The sequence below is a fragment of the Eptatretus burgeri genome, chromosome 12 (genome assembly GCF_056783735.1).
Source record: "Eptatretus burgeri isolate ZD-2024b chromosome 12, Ebu_testis_v1, whole genome shotgun sequence".
Taxonomy (NCBI): Eukaryota; Metazoa; Chordata; class Myxini; order Myxiniformes; family Myxinidae; genus Eptatretus; species Eptatretus burgeri.
Window position 1 is genome coordinate 47,577,493 of NC_140972.1, and position 24,390 is coordinate 47,601,882.

The following is a 24,390-nucleotide window of genomic DNA, read 5'->3' on the forward strand; positions in this document are numbered from 1 at the left end:
GTTATCAGAACACGTTCGCCCTTGTAGCAACTACCTACTGTACATCCCGATCGGGACACGAACTGTACCGCCGGCGACTGTCGGGTGCTCGGCCAACCGCTTAAGCACTCAAGCAAGCACTCCAATTAAATTGTTGATAAGGACGGCTATCTTGGCAAGTGATAGCTATTTCCGAATGTCTAAACTATGTCCAAATTAGACAAATGAACACTTTCTTAGCATCGGAACAACTGCTAAGTTCAATCCTGGAGCTTAAATTTTGTAATTCGGCTTAGATTAAGAGATTCTGGAAGATATGGCATGTGCGGAAATGAAATAAAGCCACGGACGCTGACTTTCTGGGCATTAAAAGCATTGCAATGTACCCAGCATTTCGTAGTTATGATAAACAGGAATTCGATAAATAATACGAGTGAGGAAAGTGAAAAAAAAAAAAACAAGAATAAAACTATCATTTAGAAATTGTTGTGGCCTGTTCCAAGTCAAGGCATGGTTGAGCAGGCCAAAAAACATGGCGGCTTCAGACCCCAGCGAAGTTACCTAGGATACGCATCAAGACCCCAAAGAGCGAGGTGGCTAAGGCAGCGCCTGATAAAGGATATAATTAAATAAGGCCGTTAATTATCTTCAAAAGTGGTGCTTTTTAACTAACTCAAACACCCAATTTTCACTCTTGCACTTCCTTGAAGTTTTCTTAGTATGCATGCAAAGTTTTAGGCTGATAAGTTTCATGGTTTGAGTCATAGAGGACACACACACACACACACACACACACACACACACACACACACACACACACACACACACACACACACACACACACACACACACACACACACACACACACACACACACACACACACACACACACACACACACACACCATTTATAAAGACTTTGGTATGACTCAGCCTGAAAATCTTTGTTTTGACTGCCAAGGTAAGAACCACCACACTCCCAAACTTCGAGAAGCTCTCACCATTACGCCACCAAGTCTGATTATGTACTAATAGCGCATCTGCTTTTCATCCATTTTCATATTGTCATTGCTACATCATGAGATGGTTAAAGACACATCCTGATTTCCTTTAAAATAAACCAAATTTTAATGTAAACATGTGAAAGTACAATGCAGATACTCAGATTCAATCATTAGGGTTCAGTGTTCATCAGGTTTTCATTGTTATTATTGTTTGTTTGTTTTTAAAGTCAATTCAATCAAGGACGTTTTGTTTGTGCAACTACATTTTCTTTGTACTTTTCATGAACCTGCTCGCAAGGAAACTCAGCCGAAGGAACATGTTATATCCAATGACCCTTCTTAAATAACGGTGTAATCTAAAGTTCTCAACATGCATTATAGCATTCTCCCATGATGAGACCAAAGCAACATGGCCAACTGCTCTCAAGGTGCAGGCACGTCGGTGTGTTGGTATTTTTTTGTGTTTTATAAAATCGCCTCTGCTCCGGTCAAGCTCCCTCTGCTGTCTCATCCCTCTTGACCCTCCCCCACAACTCAAAGATGCAATACTTCTTGCAGCAACCCCCTCCTGGTTAAACTCCCAAAAATCCAGGCTGACTGCACATCTCAACTCTTGATTCACACTTTAATATCTGTTGCACCAACTTATACAGGCTACTCTTTGCTAGTCTTCCGTCCAGTACTTCCAGAAAGTGGTGTACCGCCATCTTCCATAACCAAACTCTCTTACCAGCAGGTTAAATTATTTCCTCTCCCCCTCTTCTCTTCACTCATTCCCTTAGTTATTGTGGCCCTGCTGTCCCACTAACAGTTCACACCCTCCCTCACCTTACTCTTCTAGGAGCCTCAACGAACAAGAAAAAGAAACAAAAGGGTGATCCATTTGTTACTCTCCAATCATCTGGTAATTGCCCTGACTCCACTAAGCTATTAAGGAAATCATTTAACATCTCGTTTACCCACTCTGCCATCTCCCTCAATACTCTTGGGTTCATGGTATTGTCTCTTTGCTTTCTTTCCTTCCTCTACTCCTACCGACAATTGCTCTAAAACCTTCCCTCACCTCTTCATTAAATTCAATCTCTCTCGCCAGTATTGATAATGAATGCCCTGGAATGGTATTGTGTTAATGTTGAAGTAAAACAACGATTTAATAATAATAACAAAGCTTACCTTCTCATTTTTTTCCCTCACTAACCAATCTCATTCTGCTATGCTTCAATGGGCCCACAACGATCTTGATCTTAACCCCTTTTCTAATTGAAATGCATTGCAATCCTGATAAATATTCTTGGCCATGTCTTTGTCCTATTTACTTTTGGCTTGCTTATTTATTTTCTTAATTCGCTACTGTTTACTCCTGTACCGAGCCGAGTCCGACTGCAGTACTGTTGTTTTAGAAGTAAAACTATGTCGATGGTCTCTTTCTTCTTCCGCCTTCTGTCTGGTCTTGCACCCTCTGCTCTTTCCGTGCTTTGTAACCCCCACCCCTCCCTCCAGGTTTCTGCAGGGCACACAAGGCCCACCATCAACCCCTTTTTGGTGAAATCACCTAAATCCAGGATCATTGCTCACCTCCACTCACATGTTCCTCTTTTTTCCCCACCTAAGGAAGCAACTTTCACATTCTCTTTAATCTCATTTTCCCTCCAGATCGTCAAGACAGCTGTTCACCTCCATCTCACATTGTCCCCAATCCAAAACTTTGATCTTTTCTACCCTCATTAACCCCCACCCTAGCCCACATCCTTACAAATTTCTAGTTTTTTCCATCTTGAGTGTTTCCTTCTGTATCCATCTTATCCACCCCATGAATCCTCTCTCCTCCCCCACCCCACCCCATTATTTGTCCAAGTCTGCCTCCATCTTGGCCTTCAACTCTACTGCTGGTGTTTCCCCTCCACTCTCTCAGCTGTTCCGTCCCGATCCATTCTGTTTGCTCGTACTAGCTCTTCCACAAGTCGTGACGGTATCCTAAAAAAAAAAAAAAAAAAAAAAAAAAACCAGAGAGTTGGTGTCAAAGCCACCCAATGCTCGCCTGTTTATACATTTATCGTTTTTAAAAGACTAGTCTAATAATATTTTTTATAAAGCATTGCAGTGAAGTCTGATCCAAATAATTTTAAAGCAATATATGTATTTGTATATTGTAATCAGTAAAAAATAGTGTAGTAGATAAAAACATTAGAAAGGAAATAACTTGCACCAAAAACTTTAACATTTTCACACTCACGCTGACGCTGACGCCGAGGGTATCGCTATAGCTCTCTGTTCTTCGAACAGGCGAGCTAACTAGAAAGTAGATTTGAATGTGAATGCATCAATGAATATTCCTCTGCCTACATTAGATGTCAATGCACTGTTGCATTTGATATCAATTAAAGGTCAAGTGATGAGACCTTTAACCTTTAGCGTGAAACACCCTGCATCCAATGACAACAGAAGACAGACTTTATGGAACGCCAGCCACATTTTACATCCAATCATTATGCAACTGTTTAAAAATCCTCCACGGGTGGGTACTCCTATGTTGAAGGTTGTGTCAATCGCTCAAACGGTTGTGGAGAAAACGAATTTAAAAGTGAACAGTGAAAAAGTGAGGGAAGAAAAAAATAATTAAAAAGCGATGACATCGGCCGACGTTCCATAACATGGTCAAGGATGGTTGGCGATGCCCCTTACTGGTATTACAGTCTATATACTGTGTCAGGTTTGATTGAAATCCCTTCAATGGTTTCAAAGTCATCAGTAACAAAAAAACCCATAACATTTTTAAATGATCTTCTTCTTGTCATTAACAGTATATTGTAAAACGTTTTGCTTGTTTTTACTACTACTGTGGTACTTTGGGAAAATTTTTATGGTGGCATATCGTGGTCCATTGAATCTCCTCCTGATAACTTTATGAATGCCCCTCGTATCTGGAGTAAAAATAAAGGTTGAACAATGTTTTCATGCATCTTGCTCTCTCACCAGCAACAATATGATTCGCATTGAGACCAAATTGCATTGAATGGGTCCATTTACTTTGATGACAGCCTGGAAAGAAAGCACTCGGAGCATCCCATTCAAAAAATTAAACAAATAAAATTCCATTTTTTTTTTCTCCATAGAATTTCCATCTCAATGCTCTGATCTATTCCAATTTATAAAATTCAATCAGCTATGCTGCTATGGCATGGTAACAAAATACGTTTGACAAGTGCATCTCTCAATTGATATTACATTTGGAGTTTCATAAATAAACAATTTATTAAAAATAAAATTTTCTATTTTTTCAAACAGAAGGCTTTTTTGTTTATAATAACACCACAAATGTGAATTTAAAATGAAAACTGGAAGGGCATTCGGTAGAGCACATACCTCATCCACGAGAACTTATCGGACCCAATACATTTTTGAAATATTATGCAAATGGTACCATATCGGTTTTGGCCCTTTCTCTCAATGGTGGTCACTTTAAAAACTAAATTCTCGTACCCAGATACGGGTTCGGATCTTCACCAAAATCAAATCAATTCGTCCTTGTTACACCCCCAACCTGTCCATCAAGTTTCGTCCGAATTTGTTCACAACTTTTTGAGATATCGTGCTATGCATCATTTTTTGTCCCGATCTCTCAATGGTGAAGAATCACTTTTAAAATTCTAGTAGCTTGTCACACACCAAACCTGTCCAGAAAATTTCATCCGGATCCGTCCACAACTTTTTGAGATATCCTGTACACAGACAGACAAACAAAGACAGAAAGGGGTGAAACCATAACGTCCTTCACTTTCGGTGGCGGAGGTAATAAAATAAAAGATTCCAGCATGTGAAACCCGAGCAAATAACACTATTTACCGAGGCACACCTCCACAGGGCATAAGCATGGACCACCACCCAAAGATGGTAGTGTGAAATGGTCACAGATTTCACAAGTTTATATCAACAGCAGTCCTGGACAGTATTATTTTACTATAATGGCATAATCAAGAGGAAATTGCAAAGGGGGGCACAGGTGTAAGGAGGTAATTATGTGGCTGGCCCACCTTTGCTTCACACAAGAAAAATAAAATAAATGAAATCAAAATTGTACAATTCTGACCAAAACAAATCAAACTTTTAAAAATCCTATTCGTACTGCAATTTCAAAACAAAATCCAAATCAAATGGAAAAATATTGGAAACCAAGTTGCTTAATTAATAAAAATTATATTCAATAAATTATTTCAAAATTCAGTACCCACGCCATCACAACGCAAAGACCCATCAATGTAGTGCATATGCCTTGAACTTCCTGCCTTCTTCCAATCAATCGTCCTCCCTCATGTCAAAAAAGCCAAGTGGGACTTGAATGGTACAGCCCTCCATTTCTGGTAGTATTCGCACCTGGCAACCCAGACGCGAGCTGGAGAGAGGCGGGTGACAGTTGAGGGGAGGGGATGTGTTGTGGAGACAGACAATTGCATTTTACAATGACTTGCTTTATCATTTTGGCAATTATCCTGATTCCTTTATACATATGCTGCAAAAAATAACTAAGGAGTTCATAGAATGCCAAACCCCACACCACAGTCATGAGAAAAACACTTGGGAAAGGCTTTTTCAACTCTTGCTTTGAGTTTCTGAGCAAGATCTACACTTCCTACAAGCCGTAATTTTGTCTGAATCCAAATATGTCCCAACTGTAATGGTGCTTAGAATTATTTTATTAACACGATTCAAAACTTCCCATTGAGACCGGCTATTTTGCAGATGGACGGAGCTGAAGTTGTAAATCACCTAGCGGGCAGAATTTCGTCTGGAACTTGGTCTATGGCACGGTGCACGAGATTTGACTTGCTGCAAGGATTTATCAGCCGATGGGGTTTTATGAGCCATGTCGATCTTTCGTGCTGAATATTTGTTAATCCTTTTTTTGTTTTCACCCTCCACAGAATAATAGTCAAGTGAGTAATAACACATTTTGTCTCCGTTTGACCGTATTCTAGGTGGTGGGGATCTCTGCTTTGTGACGTTCATAACGGTTCTCATGATTTAACATTCACCATTATTTTACCATGTGAATTGTTCTTTTTACGTGCTTTGGATCGTGATTGCAGCTTGGCAAACATCAGGTGGTTTTTCACCCATCTGTCTGTCTGTGAGCAGGATATCTCAAAGTTATGGACGGATTCAGACGAAACTTGGACGACAGGTTGGGTGTTTGATAAAGACAAATTGATGAGATTTTGGTGAAGATATGGATACTATAATTTGTTAAGTGATTCGTCACCAGAGAGATAGGGCCAAAAACAATATGTATAATAAATATCTCAAAACGTTGTGGACGGGTTATGACAAAACTTGGTGGATGAGTTGGGTAGGTGACAAGAACAAGCCAAGTGGAATTTGGTTCAGGTCCAAATGCAGATTTGGCCTATCGGTGGGATACAAAATGTAAACTGCTCAGCCTGGCAGAGGTGTGCTCCCTACCAAGTTCTGTTCTTGTTAACCTCTGCCATCGAAGATGGACAGAGGTTACTGTTTTCACCCCTGTCTGTTGGATTTACTATATATGCTAGATATCCCTTATTGTCGGGTTTTCCGTGTGTGTGTGTGTGTGTGTGTGTGTGTGTGTGTGTGTGTGTGTGTGTGTGTGTGTGTGTGTGTGTGTGTGTGTGTGTGTGTGTGTGTGTGTGTGCGTGCGTGCGTGCGTGCGTGCGCGTGAACCAGCGAACCGATTTTGATGAAACTTTGCCAGCATGTGGAATATATACTGGGAATGTGCGCGTTTGAATTTTGTTGCCTAGCAACCACCCGTTGCTGTGCAGCGTCCAAAAAACCGCGTACAGTATTTTCAATACGTGTCCTTCAGTTTTGAATGTAGAGAAACGAGACTTTGGAATTAAACACTGAGATATTACGAAAATTTCACTCGAGCCGATTTTTGATTGAGGGTTTATTTTTCAAATGGTCGTCCTTCAAAAATCGGGCGTCTATTCACCATCATTTTTTATGAGGGGCTGAGGAAAGTGGGCGGAGCTTAGGGAAAGTGGACGTGGTTGATGAAAAGTGGGAGTGGCGTAGGGAAGTGGGAGTGGTGTAGGAAAGTGGGAGTGGTGTAGGAAAATGGGCGTGGCTTACGAAAAATGGGCGTGGCTTACGGGAAATGGGCATGGTTTACGGGAAATGGGCGTGGCTTACGAGGTGTGGTCAAACAACAGCATTGAAAGAAGTTTATTGGGGTGTGTGTGTGTGTGTGTGTGTGTGTGTGTGTGTGTGTGTGTGTGTGTGTGTGTGTGTGTGTGTGTGTGTGTGTGCGCGCGCGCACGCGCGCGCGTGGGGGGGGGGAGGGGGGTGTGTCTGCAACGCGAGGCTCCACAGCACAAACCAGCAAACCGATTATTTTTCAAATGGTAGTCCTTCAAAAATAGGGTGTCTATTTACCGTCATTTTTTATGAGGAGTGCCAGTTGGCAAAATAGGCAATAGGAAAAATCTTGCCAGGCAGAGGAACAATTGTATGTGAACCAATACGTCTTGGCAATGAATCTTCGTCGGTGGATCAGTCAGAATGAAGAGCATCGCATCCAGCGCTTCGATCCGAGCGAATCCCTCGTCGCCTACCGGCTTGTTTGTTTGTTTGTTTGATTGTGAACAGTATTACGGAAAAACTCCGACGGATTTCGATGAAACTTGGTGGGGGGGTTAGGTATGGTCCAAGGATCATGCCATTAGATTTTGGACTTGGTCCAAAATCCAATATGGCCGCTATGGCGGCCATTTTGAAAAAAATTTGAATTTTTGTTTTTGCATTTCTACATGTTTTAAGTGATTTCCAACCCCCCCGCCTCCCCCCCACAAAAAAATTGTTAGAGAAAAAAACCCCAAATTTAGCAACTTTTTTTCAACAAAATTTTGATTTTTTTTTTTTTTGCATTTCTACATGTTATAAGTGATTTCCAACAAAAAAAACATGCCAAAATTATAATTGCGGCTGATTTTGGAACTTCAGGTGGATATACCCACGTAAAATCAATTTCTGTCTCAAGGAATCTAGTTATGACAAATGAATTGAGTATCTAAAAGTTAAAAGTAAAAGGGAAAGTTGCAAACTATAACTCTGTGAGCACTGTTGACGTCAAATTGAATGAATAGGATATCAGGTTCACTTGAGTGACCTCGCAGTATTGGCGGCGGAGGTTTTGCACTCTACCGAGTGCTCCCCTTCTAGTTTGTTTTCTGCTTGCAGTCACCGTTGTATTAAAGGAAGCAGTTACAAGACCCTGTCTCTGGAACTGCACGTGACATTTCTTTATATAATGGTCGACTCTTGGAGCTATTGTTCAGTCCGAGCGACGCTTTAACTGAAACCAGTACACAAACGCTGAAAGCGTGAGCAGCAAATTTGATTGGTCGAGATGGCATAAAATTTCCTCATATTTTGTCCAAGTACTGCTAAACTGGAGGTTTTTGGAAGTGTCAATAAGGTGATTTGTGTTCTCCAATGTTCAAGTATATAATTTAAATTAAATCAAAAGTTTTAAAGGCTGTAGAAAAAAAAAAATCTTTCCGGAAGTTTACAGTCGATGCGGTCTTTCACACCACCTTATTTAACACATTACATTAGCTATTCGTGCCTGTTTGTGTCCTTTATGACATCCCTAAAAACAGTAAGTTTCTTGTTTCTAATGATTTTCAATTTTCAACTGGAAGACAGGCAGACAAACAATTACCTGACTCCTCTGTGCGCATGCTCACTCGTGACAAGAATCCGTACAATTTGCCAAATTCAGTGCCAAAGTCCTGCTAAACAACAGGTTCGTGTTCCGGTTTGTGTGCTCCAGTGTTTAAAAAATAAAATTCAATTGAAATGAAGTCATTCCTCGATCATAGACCAACGTCTGTAGAAAGACGGACATGGAGAATAAATTGCTTAAACCCGCTTTGCGCTTAGCACGTGGGGCAATAAAAAAAAAAAAAGATTGCGCATCCTGACGCTCACCTGGATCAGGAGCAAAAGTCACTCAAATCCATCACATAACCCCTTAAACCCTGATTTTTAAAAATTTCGGGAAAAAAAAATTTTGGTACATCATGGGTGATGAAGGATGTGGTCAAGTTTCATTGAAATTGTGTTGGCAGCTTCGAAGAAGAGAGCAAATACCTATTTTAGGGGAGGGAGGGAGGAGTGTCAGCTCAGGTCAGGTCAGGTATGGGAGCATGCGCTGGAGCAACGCATCGCTGCGTCCACTCTGCCAGTACTCTAGGGACCCCCGTCTGGCCACCCCCCAGGCAGGTGCTTGGCCCACCCCATCTCCTTGAGATGCTGATCAACATGCTGCAACCACAAGGCACATGGTCAGCCCATTGGCCTCCTCCACTCACAAGGCTCCCTCGCTGAGAGAATCTGGTGAGCAGGATCAGCGTCAGGGAAATGAGCCATATGTCCGGTTGGCTACCGGTTCTGGGTTTGGAGCGTTGACAGGTCTCCTTGGGGGCTCCCTGCTGATGATCTCAAAGTTAAGTTTCTGGTCATTATCTGTCCGGTTTTAACTGTTTATTTTCTCACCTACATGTTACTGTGTGTTCCTAGTTCGGTTTTGTTTCAAAAATCGTGCTATTTTGTGAGATTTCGTCGAACTTGTCTTACGGGGTGCTTGAGGCCTATCCTTGTGGCTTGAGGCCTACCCTTTGTTCCCCTCGGTGTACGATTGTTGTTTATTTGTTTTTTTCTCCCCATTATCTTCAATTTCTATCTTTCCCACTTTCCTAACGTCCCCCATCCCTCCCACCCAAAAAATCACTCTATTTCTTATCTTAAAAAAAAAACACTACCTTTCTCCAATTCTTCTTCTTCTTCGATTTTTTCGACAACACTTCCATGACCTAATCTGTTGAAAACTCTCTCAAACATTAATAATAATAACAAAAACGATCTCTTGTAATGCTTCATCTTCCTCTTTCACACGTGTGGTACTCTTTACTGTTTCATAATGCACTACTCTTCTGCGATTTAAACAGACTGCTCTCAATTCGACCTTTCTTTCATACCTTGCCTAAAAAATCCAACTGTTCAGGCGTTTCTTTTCTCCATTCTGTGAATTCGCCCTTATTGCATCCCTCAAGAAATGTGTTCAATCGCATTACTGACCTAAAACTTTAAAAAACGCCAGTTTGCTATGAATGTTCGCTTTCCATCAACCATTCTCTTTTCCAACTTCAGTGCCCATTCACTCCTCTCACCCCTCAATCTCAAAGCAACCATCCCACTCTTCTCCCTCTCACCTCTCTCAAAAACTCCCCCTCACCTTTCTCCCACCATTCATCCCCCTCACTCATCCTTCCCAAAGTTGCCCCCCCCTCCAATCCATGAAGCTGCCTCCTTCCACTGCCCTCTCACCTCCATCTCTTCACTCCACCTCCTCAAATCCTCAACTGCTTTCTTCCTCCTCTCGTGTCCCCCCTCTCCCCCAGCACCACAGAGCCTTTTCTCCTCCTCATTCGGTCCCCTCCCCTAGCTATTCTGCAATCCCCCACACTCTTTCAACAACACTCCTTACCTCCCCCTCTCATCCCTTGTCCTACTCTCCCCCTCATTCGGTCCCTTCCCCAAGCTATTCTGCAATCCCCCACACTCTTTCAACAACACTCCTTACCTCCCCCTCTTGTCCCTTTTCCTACTCTCCCCCCCCACCCCCTGCACCCAAAGCCTCCTCCCCTACCTCTTCATTAAAAGTATGGACCTCAAATATCCGGGAACTTCGCTCAAACCTTTCAGATCTTTCCATACAGGTTGCCACTGACAAGCCAGACATAATCTGCCGAACAGAAACTTTCCTCCCCCAAGACGCGTGTGACTCCCAAGTATCTCTCCCTGGTTACTCCCTCCTCCGGTTTGACAGACCTGAGCCTCGCCCTGGTGGAGGAGTTGCTCTCTTCATCAAAGACTCTATTCCTCACTCTCCATGCACTGCCCTCACTTCCCCACACCCCCAGGAATACCTCTGGCTACGGCTTCCCCTCCACTCCCACCTCATGTTTATATGTGTACTGTACCGTGCACCTAACAGTGATGACTCCATCTACATCTCACTATCTGAAAACATGGACCAACTTCTATCTTCTCATCCAAACTCTCTCTTCCTCATATGTGGTGACTTCAATCGTCATCATGCCAGTTGGCTAGGTGTGGGTACCTCTCTCACCTGTCATGGCACCTCAGCAAAAGCTTTCTGCGACTCACTCAATCGGTCAACTTCCCGACCCGGATCTCAACCAATGGTACTCCATCTCTTCTGGATCTGATTTTGACAAATTTCCCTGACAATATCTGCTGCTCTTCCTCTGCTCCAATCGGTTCTTCTGACCACGTCCTTGTCAAAGTGGACATCTCTCTGGCTGTTATCAGAGAACCACCTCACCGCCGTCGAGTCTGGCATTTCACTCAAGCTGACTGGCAGGGTCTCCAAGCGGCCCTCAAATTTATAGACTGGTCTCCTATCACTACTTTCTCCAACATCAACTCATCCTGGGAATTCTTTCAAAGAAACTTGCTCTCCCTCATGCACAGATTTATCCCCTCTCATCTTCAGTTGTCCTACACTTCCTCCCGCCCTTGGTTCACTGAAGCTTGTGGTGAGACAGTTGTCCTGAAACAACTTGCCTTTGCCTCATGGAAAGCAAACCCAACTGAGGGCAATCTCAGTTCCTTCCAGAAAGCTTGGAACAAGTGTGTATCTACCCTCAGGAGAGGCAGAAAACAACATCTTTCTCATCTCAAGTCTGAACTCTCAAACCTCTCTCCCTCCTCAAAATCCTGGTGGCGTCTAATCAAATCTGTTTCTAGTGTATGTTCCCCCTCCAACCCCTCCCTTACCTCAAATGGCAGCACTGCTGATACCGCACATGAAAAAGCTGAATGCCTAAACTCAGTGTTTGCAGCTAAATCTTGTGTCCAAAACCCATCACTTTCTCTACCCACCTTATCCAGTCGCACCCAACTGTCCCTGGACTCTGTGTCCTTTTCTCCTGACAAGGTGGAGAGCTTGCTGTCCAACCTCGACTCAGATTCTGCAACCGGTCCAGACGGCATCAGCCCACGTGTCCTCAAAGCCTGCTCTTCTGCTCTTGCTCACCCTCTCTCTGTTCGATTCACCCTCTCATTTGCTCAAAGTCATCTGCCATCTGCCTGGAAATCAGCAAACATCACTGCCCTGCACAAAACAGGTGCAAAAACAGATCTCTGCAACTACAGACCAATCAGCCATCTCCCAATCATCAGCAAGGTTATGGAATCCATCATCGCTTCAGACATCAAATCCTTCCTCTTTTCCAATGGCTTGATTTCTGATCATCAATTTGGTTTCAGACCAGGTCACTCTACCCTGGATATGCTGCTTCTGCTCTCCCAACAATAGATGGAAGCCCTCAATGCAAGACAGGAAATTCAAGCCGTATCCCTGGACATATCACGTGCTTTTGACACAGTGTGGCACCCTGCCCTGCTCACCAAACTCTCTTCCTATGGTATCCAAGGCCATCTCCATCATGGCTCACAGACTTCCTCTCCTGTCGCAGTCACCGTGTGGCCCTAAATGGAGTTCTTTCATCCCCCCCTTCTTGTCCAGGCTGGAGTTCCTCAAGGTAGCGTTCTGGGCCCTGTTCTTTTTCTGGTTTTCATCAATGATCTCTCCGACTCTCTGGAAAATCCTCTATATCTCTTTGCTGATGAATCCACCCTCTGCCGTACCATGGGTTATCCCTCAGACAGGCAAGCAGCAGCTTCTTCGTTCACTGCTGATTTGGATAAAATCACAAACTGGTCCAACACGTGGAACATGTCTTTCAATCCAGACAAATCTCACACTCTCACGATGTCTCTTCGAAAGGACCGTTGAGAAACCCCCCCCCCCCCATCCACTCTCTCAACAATCCTCTGGAAGAAGTCCTTTCTTTCAAGCTTCTGGGTCTCACTATCTGCCATGACCTTTCCTGGGAAAGCCACATTTCAAACCTCGCCTCCAAAGCCAGTCGCCGACTGGGATTCCTCCGTCGTGCAAAGTCCTACCTCGGCCCACCTGAGCTCCTGACCACTTACAAAGCTTTTGTCTGCAGCCTGATGGAGTACTGCTCTCCCCTCTGGGCTGGTGCTCCTGCCTCCCACCTTTCTCGGCTTCACGCTGTAGAAACCAAGGCATTTCGGATCATTGGCATCTCCCGCAATGAGGCTGAGTCTTTGGGCCTCTCACTCAATCACAGCAGGTTGGTCGGTGGTCTTTCTGTCTTCTACCGTCTCCTCTCCAGTCTCGCCCCCCCCCCCCCTGCTCTCTCTCTCTCTCTCTCTCTCTCTCTCTCTGCGATTTGTCCCCACCACATTTCCGCAGGGCTCTCAAGGTCCGCCAACAACCCCCTTCTGGTAAAACTACCAAAATCACGAATCACTGCTCACCTTCACTCTTTTATTCCTCTTTTTTTCCCACCTTTGGAATAAACTCCCACACCGTCTTCAATCCCATTCTTCCCTCCAGACCTTCAAAACAGCTGTTCACAAACACCTCCTATCATCCCCCATCCAAATCCTCGATCTTTTCTACCCCCGATAATCCACCCAAGCCCACCTCCTTCAAATTCCCTGCTTTCCTTCTTGAAAGTCCCTGTAATGGCCATCTTGTATTCCCCATGTTCTCCGTCCAATCCCTCTCCCTTCCACAGATCTCATAATGTCTCTGTTCCCCACTGTTTTGTCCTTCCCACTCCCTCCCCTCCCGTCTCATGTCCCCCTTGATGTGCGTTGTGTGTTAGCTCTCATACGAGCCTCGACAAGGTATACAAAAAAAAATAAAAATGTCCACACAGCCGCAGCTGATGCTCATGGACTATGCAGGTAACAAATCTCATTTGAGTCTCTCAGCAACCGCTCGTTGGACACAAAAGTCTGACCAGCGATAGCCATGGTTTCTCCAAAGAGACCTGGTACCAAAGGAATCAAGTCGCTGTCTCAGATCCATGGTCAGAGTCCAAGTCTCACATCCATAGAGTAAGACTGGAAGCACCAAGGACCTAAAGACTCGGACTTTCGTCGTCCTGCACAGGTACCGGCAGCACCACACCCCATGATCCAGTGAATCCACGACTCCCCAGGCCTGACCCAGACGTCTGTTGACCTCTGGCTCACAGCCCGCAGAGACATGAATATCACTGCCAAGGTAAGTTAATCTCTCCATGGCCTCAACATCCTCACCACAAACAGGTACAGACAGGATAACAGCATCCAAGATGTCATTGAAAGCCTGGATCTTAGTTTTGACCCAGAAAACCCATAATCCCAGTGGCTCCGACTCCTCATTCCACACCTCGAGGGCCCCCAAAAGGATATGCAGAGTCTCCGCAAAGATGACTGCATCATCTGCGAAATCAATGTCAGAGATCCTGACATTCCGAAGCGATGCACCGCAGTTTGATCTCTCCGACATCCTCCCCAGAATCCAGTCCATACAAGCATTGTGGGGGCCAGTACACACCCCCTGATGAACTCCAGAAACAACTGAAAATAAGTCAGAGATGGCACCACCACACTTCACAGCACTCTCAGTACCAAAGTATATTTCAGACATCAGATCGATCAGTTTTGCTGGCACCCCACAAAGACCAAGAATCCTCCAGAGGGCATGAAAATGCACTGAATCAAATGCTTTACAGAGATCAACATAAGCTGCAAGCAGCCCCTGCGGAAATTCTAGTCTGCGTTCGGTGAGGACCCGAAGAGCAAGGATATAGTCAATCGTTGACCTCTTTGGTGTAAAGCCTGACTGTTCTGGGCACTGGTGCTCAAACAGATGGTGGCTAACCCTATCGAGAATTATCCGAGCAAAGATCTTGCATGGCACTGAGAGCAGCGTCACCCCTCGGTAGATATTGCAGTCCTGGCGATCACCCTTCCCTTTCAAGAGAGGGACAGGACAACAATGCCCCTATTCCAGTCAGTTGGGATGAACTTCGTGCCATTCTGGTTCACAGTTCCAGACCCATGGGGACCAACACACATCTCATAACCATCCCTATCAGTTCCAGTTAATGCACTGAAATCCTCTAAGACTGGAAGAGTATCTCACCTGGGGCACTGATCAACCACAGACTCGAGTGTGGCATAGAATGTGTCCTTCACGGTGAGATCACTTGCTTCAGTCGGAGCATATACAGAGACCAGGGAAATGACACCCAAGGAGTGACGCATGCTTGTTGACTGGTGTTACCTCAATTATCACTTGAGTCAGCTTATTGGACACAGCTTCAGCAACTCCTTGGGCAAGGTAACCATCAGAGCTACCAGACCAATAGTAGGTATAACCACCCCTCCATGATCTCGCCGTAATCCTTTCTCCAAACTTCAGAGAGTGCTGCAATACTGATGTAACGCTTGAGCTCAGATGACAACATCGACAGGTGATCATCCTTTCTTTGGGATAGGACATTCCAGGGACCCACGTGAAGGGACCGCCTCAGGTTAACCCAAGGAGACTGCCGTCTGGTGGACGACACCTCAGCACCATTCCGCCACACTCGACCGCAATCTGACCCAGGAAAGTTACCCCATGGTTTTCCTCCTATTAAAGAGTGGGGGTCCCGAAGGCTTTTCCCCAATACAGTTATCCGGTAAGCTGTGCTGGGTAGGGCATCTGCACAGGAGGTACTCCCACGGAGTGAGTTTTCAGATTTTCAAAATGCTTTTTGTACGTTTTGTGGAATGAAGGGTTTTACAGTGGCCGGAGTGCAAATCCTGCCACCAACCTCCTCCTAAAAAGTAACCCAACAGTTAGAGGACGTCCGCAGCCACAGTTGGGCACGAGATATGGATGGCCGTTGGCTCACAAGGAGCTCCTAATCATGCTGGGTGATTTTGTTTTTAATCCTGCTGAGTGTCCATATTATACACCCTCCTCACCAGTAAACCTGGTGGGGAAGATGGTTTAGTCGCCGACAACCCGACCATGAAACAGGTTAATACAGGTTTACATGGTACCTGTAGCAAGTCACAGATCTAATGGTAAAGCCCACCCCCATAGATCCCATTAATGAGCGCAGGTTTTGATGCAGTCGATAAACTTTGGTACATCATGGGTGATGAATGTTGTGGTCAAGTGTTATCAAAATTGAGTGTGTAGATTCAGAGAGAAGTTTATTGGTGGTGGCGTTGGCCACATTTAGTGCCGGTATAGTAATTTTTGATAAGACTCTCCCATTTTACATGCTGGCAACACTCTCAAGACTCTCACTTGGACCTACTGTACCAACCTGTTATAAACTTTTAAACTGGCAACAATTGGAGATCAACAATATAGACACTAAAACAAGGAGACTTCTAACTATCCACAAGATGTTCATCAAAAACCAGTGCATACCGAGGCTGTACTAACCAATACGAGGACGACGACGTGGTTTGATGGAGCTCAACCAAGTGCACAGAACATTGTGTTGGACGAGCAGAGTATGTGAAAAGCTCAACAGACTATCCGACGACATTGGTATACTAGCAAGACAACAACAAACCATAAAATGGATCCTTCGTCCATTCAGCAACAAACTTCCAAAAACAAGTGCAAATTATAGGTACCACATAGGAAAGTAAAATAGAAACAAACACAGCCCCAGTGAGTGCAATGAAAAACAAGGACAAATGTGTCCAAGAGCTGCGTCAAAGGTTTTGTCTTCACCAGAAGAACAAGAAGAAGAACAACAACGCGGAGCTCTCTTAGAGCCAGCATCTGCGACGTGGCAAAAAAGGAAAACTACAAAAAAATATATCAGCAGATATACTCTGACAAATGGGAGAATGACAGAAGAACAGAAAGGTTATAAAAAGAGCTCGACAGGACAGGGATCGACAAGGAAGGCTCATTGGAATGGCTAAGAGGTCAAATTAGTTGGGATGGAGAACGAGTCATCATCAATGCCCAAGACCAAGGGCACTACACTAATGCCTTTAAGAAAATGGTTGGATTGAGCCAATCGGACAAATGCAGGTTTTGTGCGGTAGAAACAGAAAGTACCAGTCACCTCCTGTCGGAATGTAAAAAACTCATGTCAGAACATCTGTACACAGAAAGACATGACAGCGTCTGCAGAGTAATCCACCGGCACATCTGTAAACATTTCAACATCCCGGTCCCAGAACAATCATGGAAACACAAACCAGATCTGATGCTTGAAAATGAACATATAATGCTCATGAATGACGATCCCATCAAGTGTGGACATTTCTAACAAAGCATTTCGTCCGGACATGATGATCAAACGCAAAAAGGAAAAGTAGACATTGTTGATTGAGGTTTCAGTTCCCAGTGACTTCGGACTAAATAACACAGAAATTAGGAAAATGACCAAAATACCAGGATCTGAAAAATGAGGTGAATAGGATGTGGAAATTGATGAAAGCTGAAATTATACCAGGGCTAGTTGGAGCTGCAGGAATGATGAAGAAAACCCTCACCGAGTACTTAAAAATAATTCTGGGGAATATCACTACAAACGAGCTGCAAGCGGAGGCTGTCAGAGCTGTTCAGTGAAGATTCTGAAAAGAGCCCTCGGAACGAGGCTATGAGAACAAAGTTTCACACTTTGGTTCATGAATCATGATCCTTTACCGAAAAATAGGAGGTGGAGATTGAGTTCTGGGAGAACTTCCTCCCACCTCCTGAAACCCAAGTGGAGATAACAACCAACCTGCATTCTGTTTCCACTACACCCTCTTGGATCATTCACGGTATCTATGAAACTGTGCTGCTACTGTGCTTTCTTGAAAGCCTTCAGAGCTATTTTGCGCAAGCCCACTGCATCAGTCAAAGTGTTTCGACTGTGTCAAAAGCCCATCAATCACACTGCTTGCAGACGACTGTGCGAGTTTGGCCTTTGATGCAGTGGAAACACTTCTGCTGCCATTCCCATTTCACTCTCCATGTTTTCCCACTCTCAGCATTCTTCCACCAGGACTGACTTGTCCCATTCCTTTATTCTTCTTCTTCTTCTTCTTCTTCTTCCACTCTCCTTTGGTTATCCATCTTCCCCCATGTTTTTCAGCCCACCAGATAAATATTATTTAGCTTCTGTTCTTATATTGCCGACAATAAACTCTTTGTTAACAAACAGGGCGGTGTTATTCATTCACTCCATGGTGCCCTGAGGCTCAAAATTAACCCACTTGTGAGGTCAAGAGAATCGGGATCTGCTCGAATAGGTCTAAGCTTGCATCATCAACAGGTCCTTCCTTTGTTAACCACTAGAGACAAGTGACAGTATGGTTTGTCAATTGTCTCTCAATGGTTATTCATTTACTATAGGTGCAAGGTCTTCCACAAGATTTAATCAGGAAGATGATGATTTTTTTTTCAGCAATTCATATTAAACAGCCATTTAAACACTTTACAGACTCCTCTCTGCAGATTCTTTTTCTGCCCTTTATCACAAATCTAAACTTACGTGTCAGTGAGTCCAAAAGCCAAGTCCAGCATGTCCAGTTCCTCTTCCGATGGCAAAGGAAGCGGAATGCAAGGAAGGGGTTTAGGGGGTGGTGGAGGAAGAATCACGTGGCATGTAGAGCACGCAAGCGTTCCCTCACACGCACCTAAGAGTTCAGGCAGGAAATGGACAAAAGGAAAGAGTTGGACAATCAGTTGTGAAGTTGTGATGAAACATTGCCTTTTATGCTTCTCCACGTTTGTCACAATCCTCTTACAAAATATGTTTAGTTTTAAAAGCTGAGTACAAGTATGTCAAAGCTTCATAGCAATTAATTATACTTTTGTCTTGTTGATTAAAAGAGTAAATCCCCAACAGAAATTAAGACGAGGGCATATTGATCAATTCATTTGTAAAGGCCACAAGACCGATGAAGCATGCCCCTTCTGCGGACACACTAAACACCGCCTGGAGACGCCTGGAGACAAAGTTCGTAACTTAATTTAATTTATGCTCACGTTTTAACATGAAAATGCGATAGGCTCTACAAAGTCTTAACCTCAAAATTTAAACAGCGGAATTGAGCTCAACAGCAGTTCCGACTGCAAAACAAAAGAACACAAAAAAGTCTCCGGGTGGTGTTTAGTACGACCCCCCCCCCCTTCTCGGATTCTAGGAACATATTCATTGCGTACAGCCTGGTGTTGGCTCAGTGGTTAGGGTGGCGGCTTGGGATCCTGGGGTCCTGAGTTGAAGCCCCGTCGGCCGCTGAATTAATACACCAGGGGGTTGACTCAGCCTGTCATCCTTCCAAGGTCGATGAAATGAGTACCAGTTCCAGTGTGTGTACCGGTACAGGGGCACTGCATCAGCGACACAGTCGCACTTCAAGAAATGATAGCTGCCATACGACCACCATTGCGTATGAATGGGGTCATTGAAGGTGAGCATTTTAAGGAGCATACAAGAGGATAGGGGAGGGCTGACAGGATGGACTGGGTATGCACATTCGCCTCCAAGTTGTCCAGTCTGGGTTCGATTCCCAACCCAGCCATACATCGTCATCCTGGTGTTTCACAGGCAGAGCAATTCCTCAATGTGTGTGCGCCGTCCCTCAGATGGACGACTGGGCGTCCCGTCAGGCAGCATTTGTCGGTGGACCTTAAAGATCCTACGGCGTCCTTCACGAAGAGTAGGCGAGCTATCGCCGGCAACATAAACAAATTCATGGCCCAACTAGTCAAACGGTCAGGTGTGGCCAGCCAGTTCGTGAAGGCTCAGGCCAAACTTGCCCCAAGCAACGCCACAAGAAAGGTGGGATAATGTCGGTGGAGGGAGGAGGGAGGACAAAGACCAAGGGGGGGGGGGCAAAATGACGCAATTTTACGGATGTAATATGTAGACTGGAAAATGAATGATAATAAAAATTAAATAAACTTTGAACGCATCGCGCGAATTTAAGGGGTTCACGGTTCGAATTCTTACCGAATCCATCGATGTCCAAGCTCGTCCTCACCACCAGCTCCAGGATCGTTTCTCCCACAATACCTTGGACAGGTAAACTCTCCCCGTCCCGGTTTACGAACACTAAGTTCACCCGCGCTGACTCGCAAACCCTGCAATACAGTAATTACAATTAACAATTAACTAACTACCAACCAAGCCTCCCCCCGGCCCTGAACTATCTTACCTCGTGGACAACTGCACCGAGCGCCAAGGGGCACGGCCGGAGTACACGAGTGATTTGGAAGACCGAGGTAAACGACGAAACGCACGAATGGAACGCAGAGCGAAGGTAATTGTGAGCGCAGCCATGACGGGTGAAACATGTAACGCGGAGAAAAACAATTTACTTCTTCCTTATTCCTCAAGTAGCTCGACGACGATGGAATTTATTAGTTGTTTAAGAAACCAATACAATAAAGGATATCGGTGCCGATGCCAAAAAAAAATACTGCCGCTAACTATCTCATCATGGTACAAATAACCGAACAATACCGGAAACAGTTCAACGGACATTCAAATTCCGACGTCTCCATCCATTATTTTTAGTCGAACTGTTTGCCACCTGAAAAAGAAAATAAAACATCATTTCATGCGTCACCTTGGAGCAATATCTTGTTAAACCGTCAATTTATGTATTAAACAAATTAATATCGATTTTATATGCTCGACTTTGTAGTTCTCTGGCAGGAGTGCCCGGCGTTGCCTGGCAACGCCGGGTCCCTCCTCCCGCCGCTTCCCCTCCCTCCGGACTCCCACCCTAATTAGTGGAGGTTCGCTTTGAGGGTTTCCCACTCCTTTGAGGACGTGCACATCTCCACAGGTGACTTGTAATTGCCCTCTGCCACCACCGTCGAGTCTGGATACACGATACACATTGACAGAGTTTTCGTCGACCTTCCCTCTCGAACCTCCGCGACTCCAGATGAAACCAAGTAGCCCATGGTCACCACGAGGTCGACCTTGGTCCACGTGCCAAGTTTGGTGCCAATTGGCCCAGGAGTTTTGGCGTGATTGGTGTTACACATGGACACACAAACACACACACAAACGGACACACAAACACACACGGACACACAAACACACACATGGACACACACACACACAAACACACACACGGACACACAAACACACACACGGACACACAAACACACACACGGACACACACAGACACACAAACACACACAGACACACAAACACACACGGACACACAAACACACACACGGACACACAAACAAACACACACGGACACACAAACACACACGCAAACACACACAAACGGACACACAAACACACATACGGACACACACAGACACACAAACACACACGGACACACAAACACACACGGACACACAAACACACACGGACAAACAAACACACACACAAACACACACGGACACACAAACACACCCTCCGTCCGTAAGTATTTGCAACTTCTTCTCTGAAACTACAAACACGATTTCGATAAAACGTGACAACCTTCATCACCCAGTATGTACTAAAGTTTGTTCACGATATTTAACAAGGACAAATGTGTCCAAGAGCCACGTCATTCCACCAGTCAATCTCGTTCCAGGGCATCGAGTGCCTCTAGGGCATCAGGTACCCCCAGAGCATCAGGTACCCCCAGGGCATCAGGTGCCTTTAGGAGTTTAGGGCATCAGGTACCTCCATGTAGCCTCCCTGCCTTCTTCACTCCCTATTCTCACCCCCAGAAAGGTTTTGTCTTCACCAGAAGAAGAACAACAACAATGCGGAGCTCTCTTAGAGCCAGCAGTTGCTACGCAACGCGGCTAAAAACAAATCGAGGTCTCAGGGGATCTATAGGGGGGGATGTCCCCCAAAATAGGTATTTTGTTTTTGTCATGTGCTATGAAGCTACCACCACGCGCATGCGCAGTGTGCACCTCCCTGGAAGTAAAACGTGCAGCCATGGTGTGGCCTTTCACCCTGCAATCCTTGGGATCCGCCACAATTGGCGACAAGTTTAGTGCTTTGCCAAGTCGGCATTGCTCACTATGGCGTCAGTAGGGATTCTGTTGGAGTACCAGCCGGATGAGGACTGAGATGACTTTGCTGATCGATTGGGACAACACTTCATCAGTAACAAGATGGCGGCGGCAGAAGATGCTGATTGTCGCCGGGCCGTTCTGCTCACAGTGTGTGGCAAAACAACAAATGTCCCGATGAAGGATCTGGTTACTCCTGATAAACCAAAGGCAAAACCTTCGATGAACTGATCGAGATTGTGGCTCGACACGACAAGCCGAAACCCGAGAAAATCGTGTCCCGGTACAAGTTGTACACTCATAGGAGGAAGGATGGTCAGTCGGTGTCCGAGTTTGTTGCTGACCTTCACAGATTGGCTGAACATTGGGAAGTCGGTGCCACGTTGGATGAGTTGTTGAGATGTTTTCGTTATTGGCCTCAATAAGGAGACGATCCTCCGGAAATTGTTGGTTGTTCCCGATCTCGATCTGACTCGAGCTGTGTCAATTTCACACATCTGCTCAACACATCACCTCGTTCCATAATGCGAGCTTGTCTGTGCCAAAGCAGAGCAGTGGATAGTCGGGTTCTCCAACAGGTGAACCGTGTTGGCGTTGTGGGGGCAGGCACTTGCCCCATCTGTGTCATTTCAAACATTGCTCCTATTAAAACTGCGGGAAACTTGGCCATCTATGCAAGATGTGTCGCCAGACGTCCCAACACGGTACGAATCACCACATGTTCTGTTTGGCCACGCCAGTGACCGGTAGTGAAGCAATCCTGTTGCGAATCTGGAAGCCATGAGCATACAACATACAGGTCCTATAGATCAGTTATATCGGTAAGTACGTGTTGCCAGTTAGGGTCCCGTCCCTGGTCTAATGGGTAATTAAATGTTCATGTGCTGTGGAGTTATTTTGATAGTTCGGGTTTTTCTTTTATTTTTACACCACCAACATCAACGCCGACGACATCGCATCACCCTCACCCTCACCTTCACTTCGCTTCCTTCACCTCGCTCTGGCCGACATCAGGGTGGGCGGAGTTCAAAGAGGAGCCGCGCGGCGGCCCTCGACCAATCAGCGTGCAATGAGTGAGGTAACCGTCGCCCGGCCAATCAGATCCCGCGACAGGAGGAAAGGGCTCCGCATGATGTCACCATGCCCCCGGGCCAATCAAGGAGCTTGCCGCCTGATTTGGCCAGTGAGAGAGACGAAGAGCGATTTGCGCGCCAAAACCAGCCAGTGAGAGAGGGAGGGTCGAGAGGAGGCCCCCCCCCCTCTGAAGAGGGGGGGGTATAATTATAGGCATGTTCAAGGGTTCTGAGAGCTCTGGCGAGGAAGTGAACATCTGCGCACAAGGGGGTGGAGTGAAAAAGCGTCTGCGCACGGAGTGGTCGGGGCAACGGAGGGTCTTCTCCTGCCAGTTTTCGCCCTGCCGATTTCGTTCGCCTGGAGCCCTTTCGTGAGGGTGTCTGGATCGTGCTGGGGGTCCAGTTCTGCCCCGAGGACCTGGTCCTTGAAGATTCCACGAGGCGGACAGGTCCAAGACAGGCCTCAATAAAGACCATTTTGGTCCGATTCTTTTGGGTGTGTGCGTATGTGTGTTTGTGGCACCAGTCAGTTAAGTAGGAAATTGTATAAGTGCCGTGCTGTACATACGTGCATTTCTTCTAATCGGTTTAACTCTGCCCTTATGTGCTCCCCTCATTCCCCCATTGTGAATAAATACCCCGATTGTTAAATGTTTCAGCTCATTCGTATCCTTTCCTCCATTGGCTTAGCGTGCTGCATGTTGGGAAATTAGCCAGGCTGTTGCCGTTGTAACGGGATATTTGGGACCAACGGATCTCGGCGATCAAACCGCTCAGGTCGCACACGGTTCGAGTACGCAAAGCGGCTCGTTCCGTACGAGCATCGTCGAGGGTGAATTTCCCCAGCAGTTTGGACCACGTGGGTATTTAGGTAAATTGAAATTGGCAATCGACCCAACCCCACGTGGTCTGTCTATTGGCGAACTTCGGTCCAATAAGGGACCCGTACTCTTCGGACTTTTCCGAAGAAGTACGATCTAAATTCCGGGTGATCGGTCGAGCCAACTCTGCTGCTCCATCTAGCGGTCGTGCTCGCAGCCGATACCCGGCCCCGCAACAATACCTCTTGCTTTCAAAGGAGCATCATTTGCTCAGTATGTCGGATAAAAGCAAACCCATTGTGGTGGATGTCAGGGTGAATGACATTGCAGTGGAGATAGAGCTGGACACCGGGGCCAGCCAGTCAATCATGAGTTCCGAAACTTTCAATAGGCTATTTAGCCAAGAGACAGTGAGACCGGTACTCAGACCGGTGAACGCCAAGTTGCGAACTTACACCAATGAACTGATACCTGTGATTGGTAGTGCGGAGGTGAAGGTCACCTCCAATGATGCGTCATAGAAACTACCCTTGTGGATCATTCAGGGAAATGGGTCGACATTGTTTGGGCGTAATTGACTTGAAT

General features: G+C 45.5%; 1 protein-coding gene across 5 annotated transcripts; it reads right to left on the reverse strand.

The window, feature by feature from the left end:
- Positions 1-773: 773 nt before the first annotated feature.
- On the reverse strand, positions 774-20,297 carry LOC147015553 (adrenodoxin-like). Of its 5 annotated transcripts, none has more exons than XR_015050370.1 (5): positions 20,090-20,297; positions 19,885-20,015; positions 18,421-18,565; positions 5,212-5,372; positions 774-4,701 (listed from the first exon to the last, which is right to left on the reverse strand). XR_015050370.1 is itself a non-coding variant. In XM_085850399.1 (5 exons), the coding sequence occupies exons 1-4, from the start codon at positions 20,212-20,214 to the stop codon at positions 5,276-5,278; spliced, it is 498 nt and encodes a 165-aa protein (XP_085706525.1). In that variant the 5' UTR covers positions 20,215-20,297; the 3' UTR covers positions 774-4,701; positions 5,266-5,275. The 5 variants fall into 5 exon arrangements, 2 of the variants coding, with proteins under 2 accessions (XP_085706525.1, XP_085706524.1); XR_015050369.1 differs by having other exon boundaries at positions 5,208-5,372; XR_015050368.1 differs by having other exon boundaries at positions 774-2,956; positions 3,216-5,372.
- Between the last annotated feature and the right edge of the window lie 4,093 nt (positions 20,298-24,390).

Coding starts and splice junctions, on each gene's coding strand:
- LOC147015553 (XM_085850399.1), bottom strand. CDS start 20,214: ATGGCTGCGCTCACAATTACCTTCGCTCTGCGTTCCATTCGTGCGTTT. Junction 20,016..20,089: donor TCGGTGCAGTTGTCCACGAG/GTAAGATAGTTC, acceptor ACTGTATTGCAG/GGTTTGCGAGTCAGCGCGGG. Junction 18,566..19,884: donor CTTGGACATCGATGGATTCG/GTAAGAATTCGA, acceptor CTGAACTCTTAG/GTGCGTGTGAGGGAACGCTT.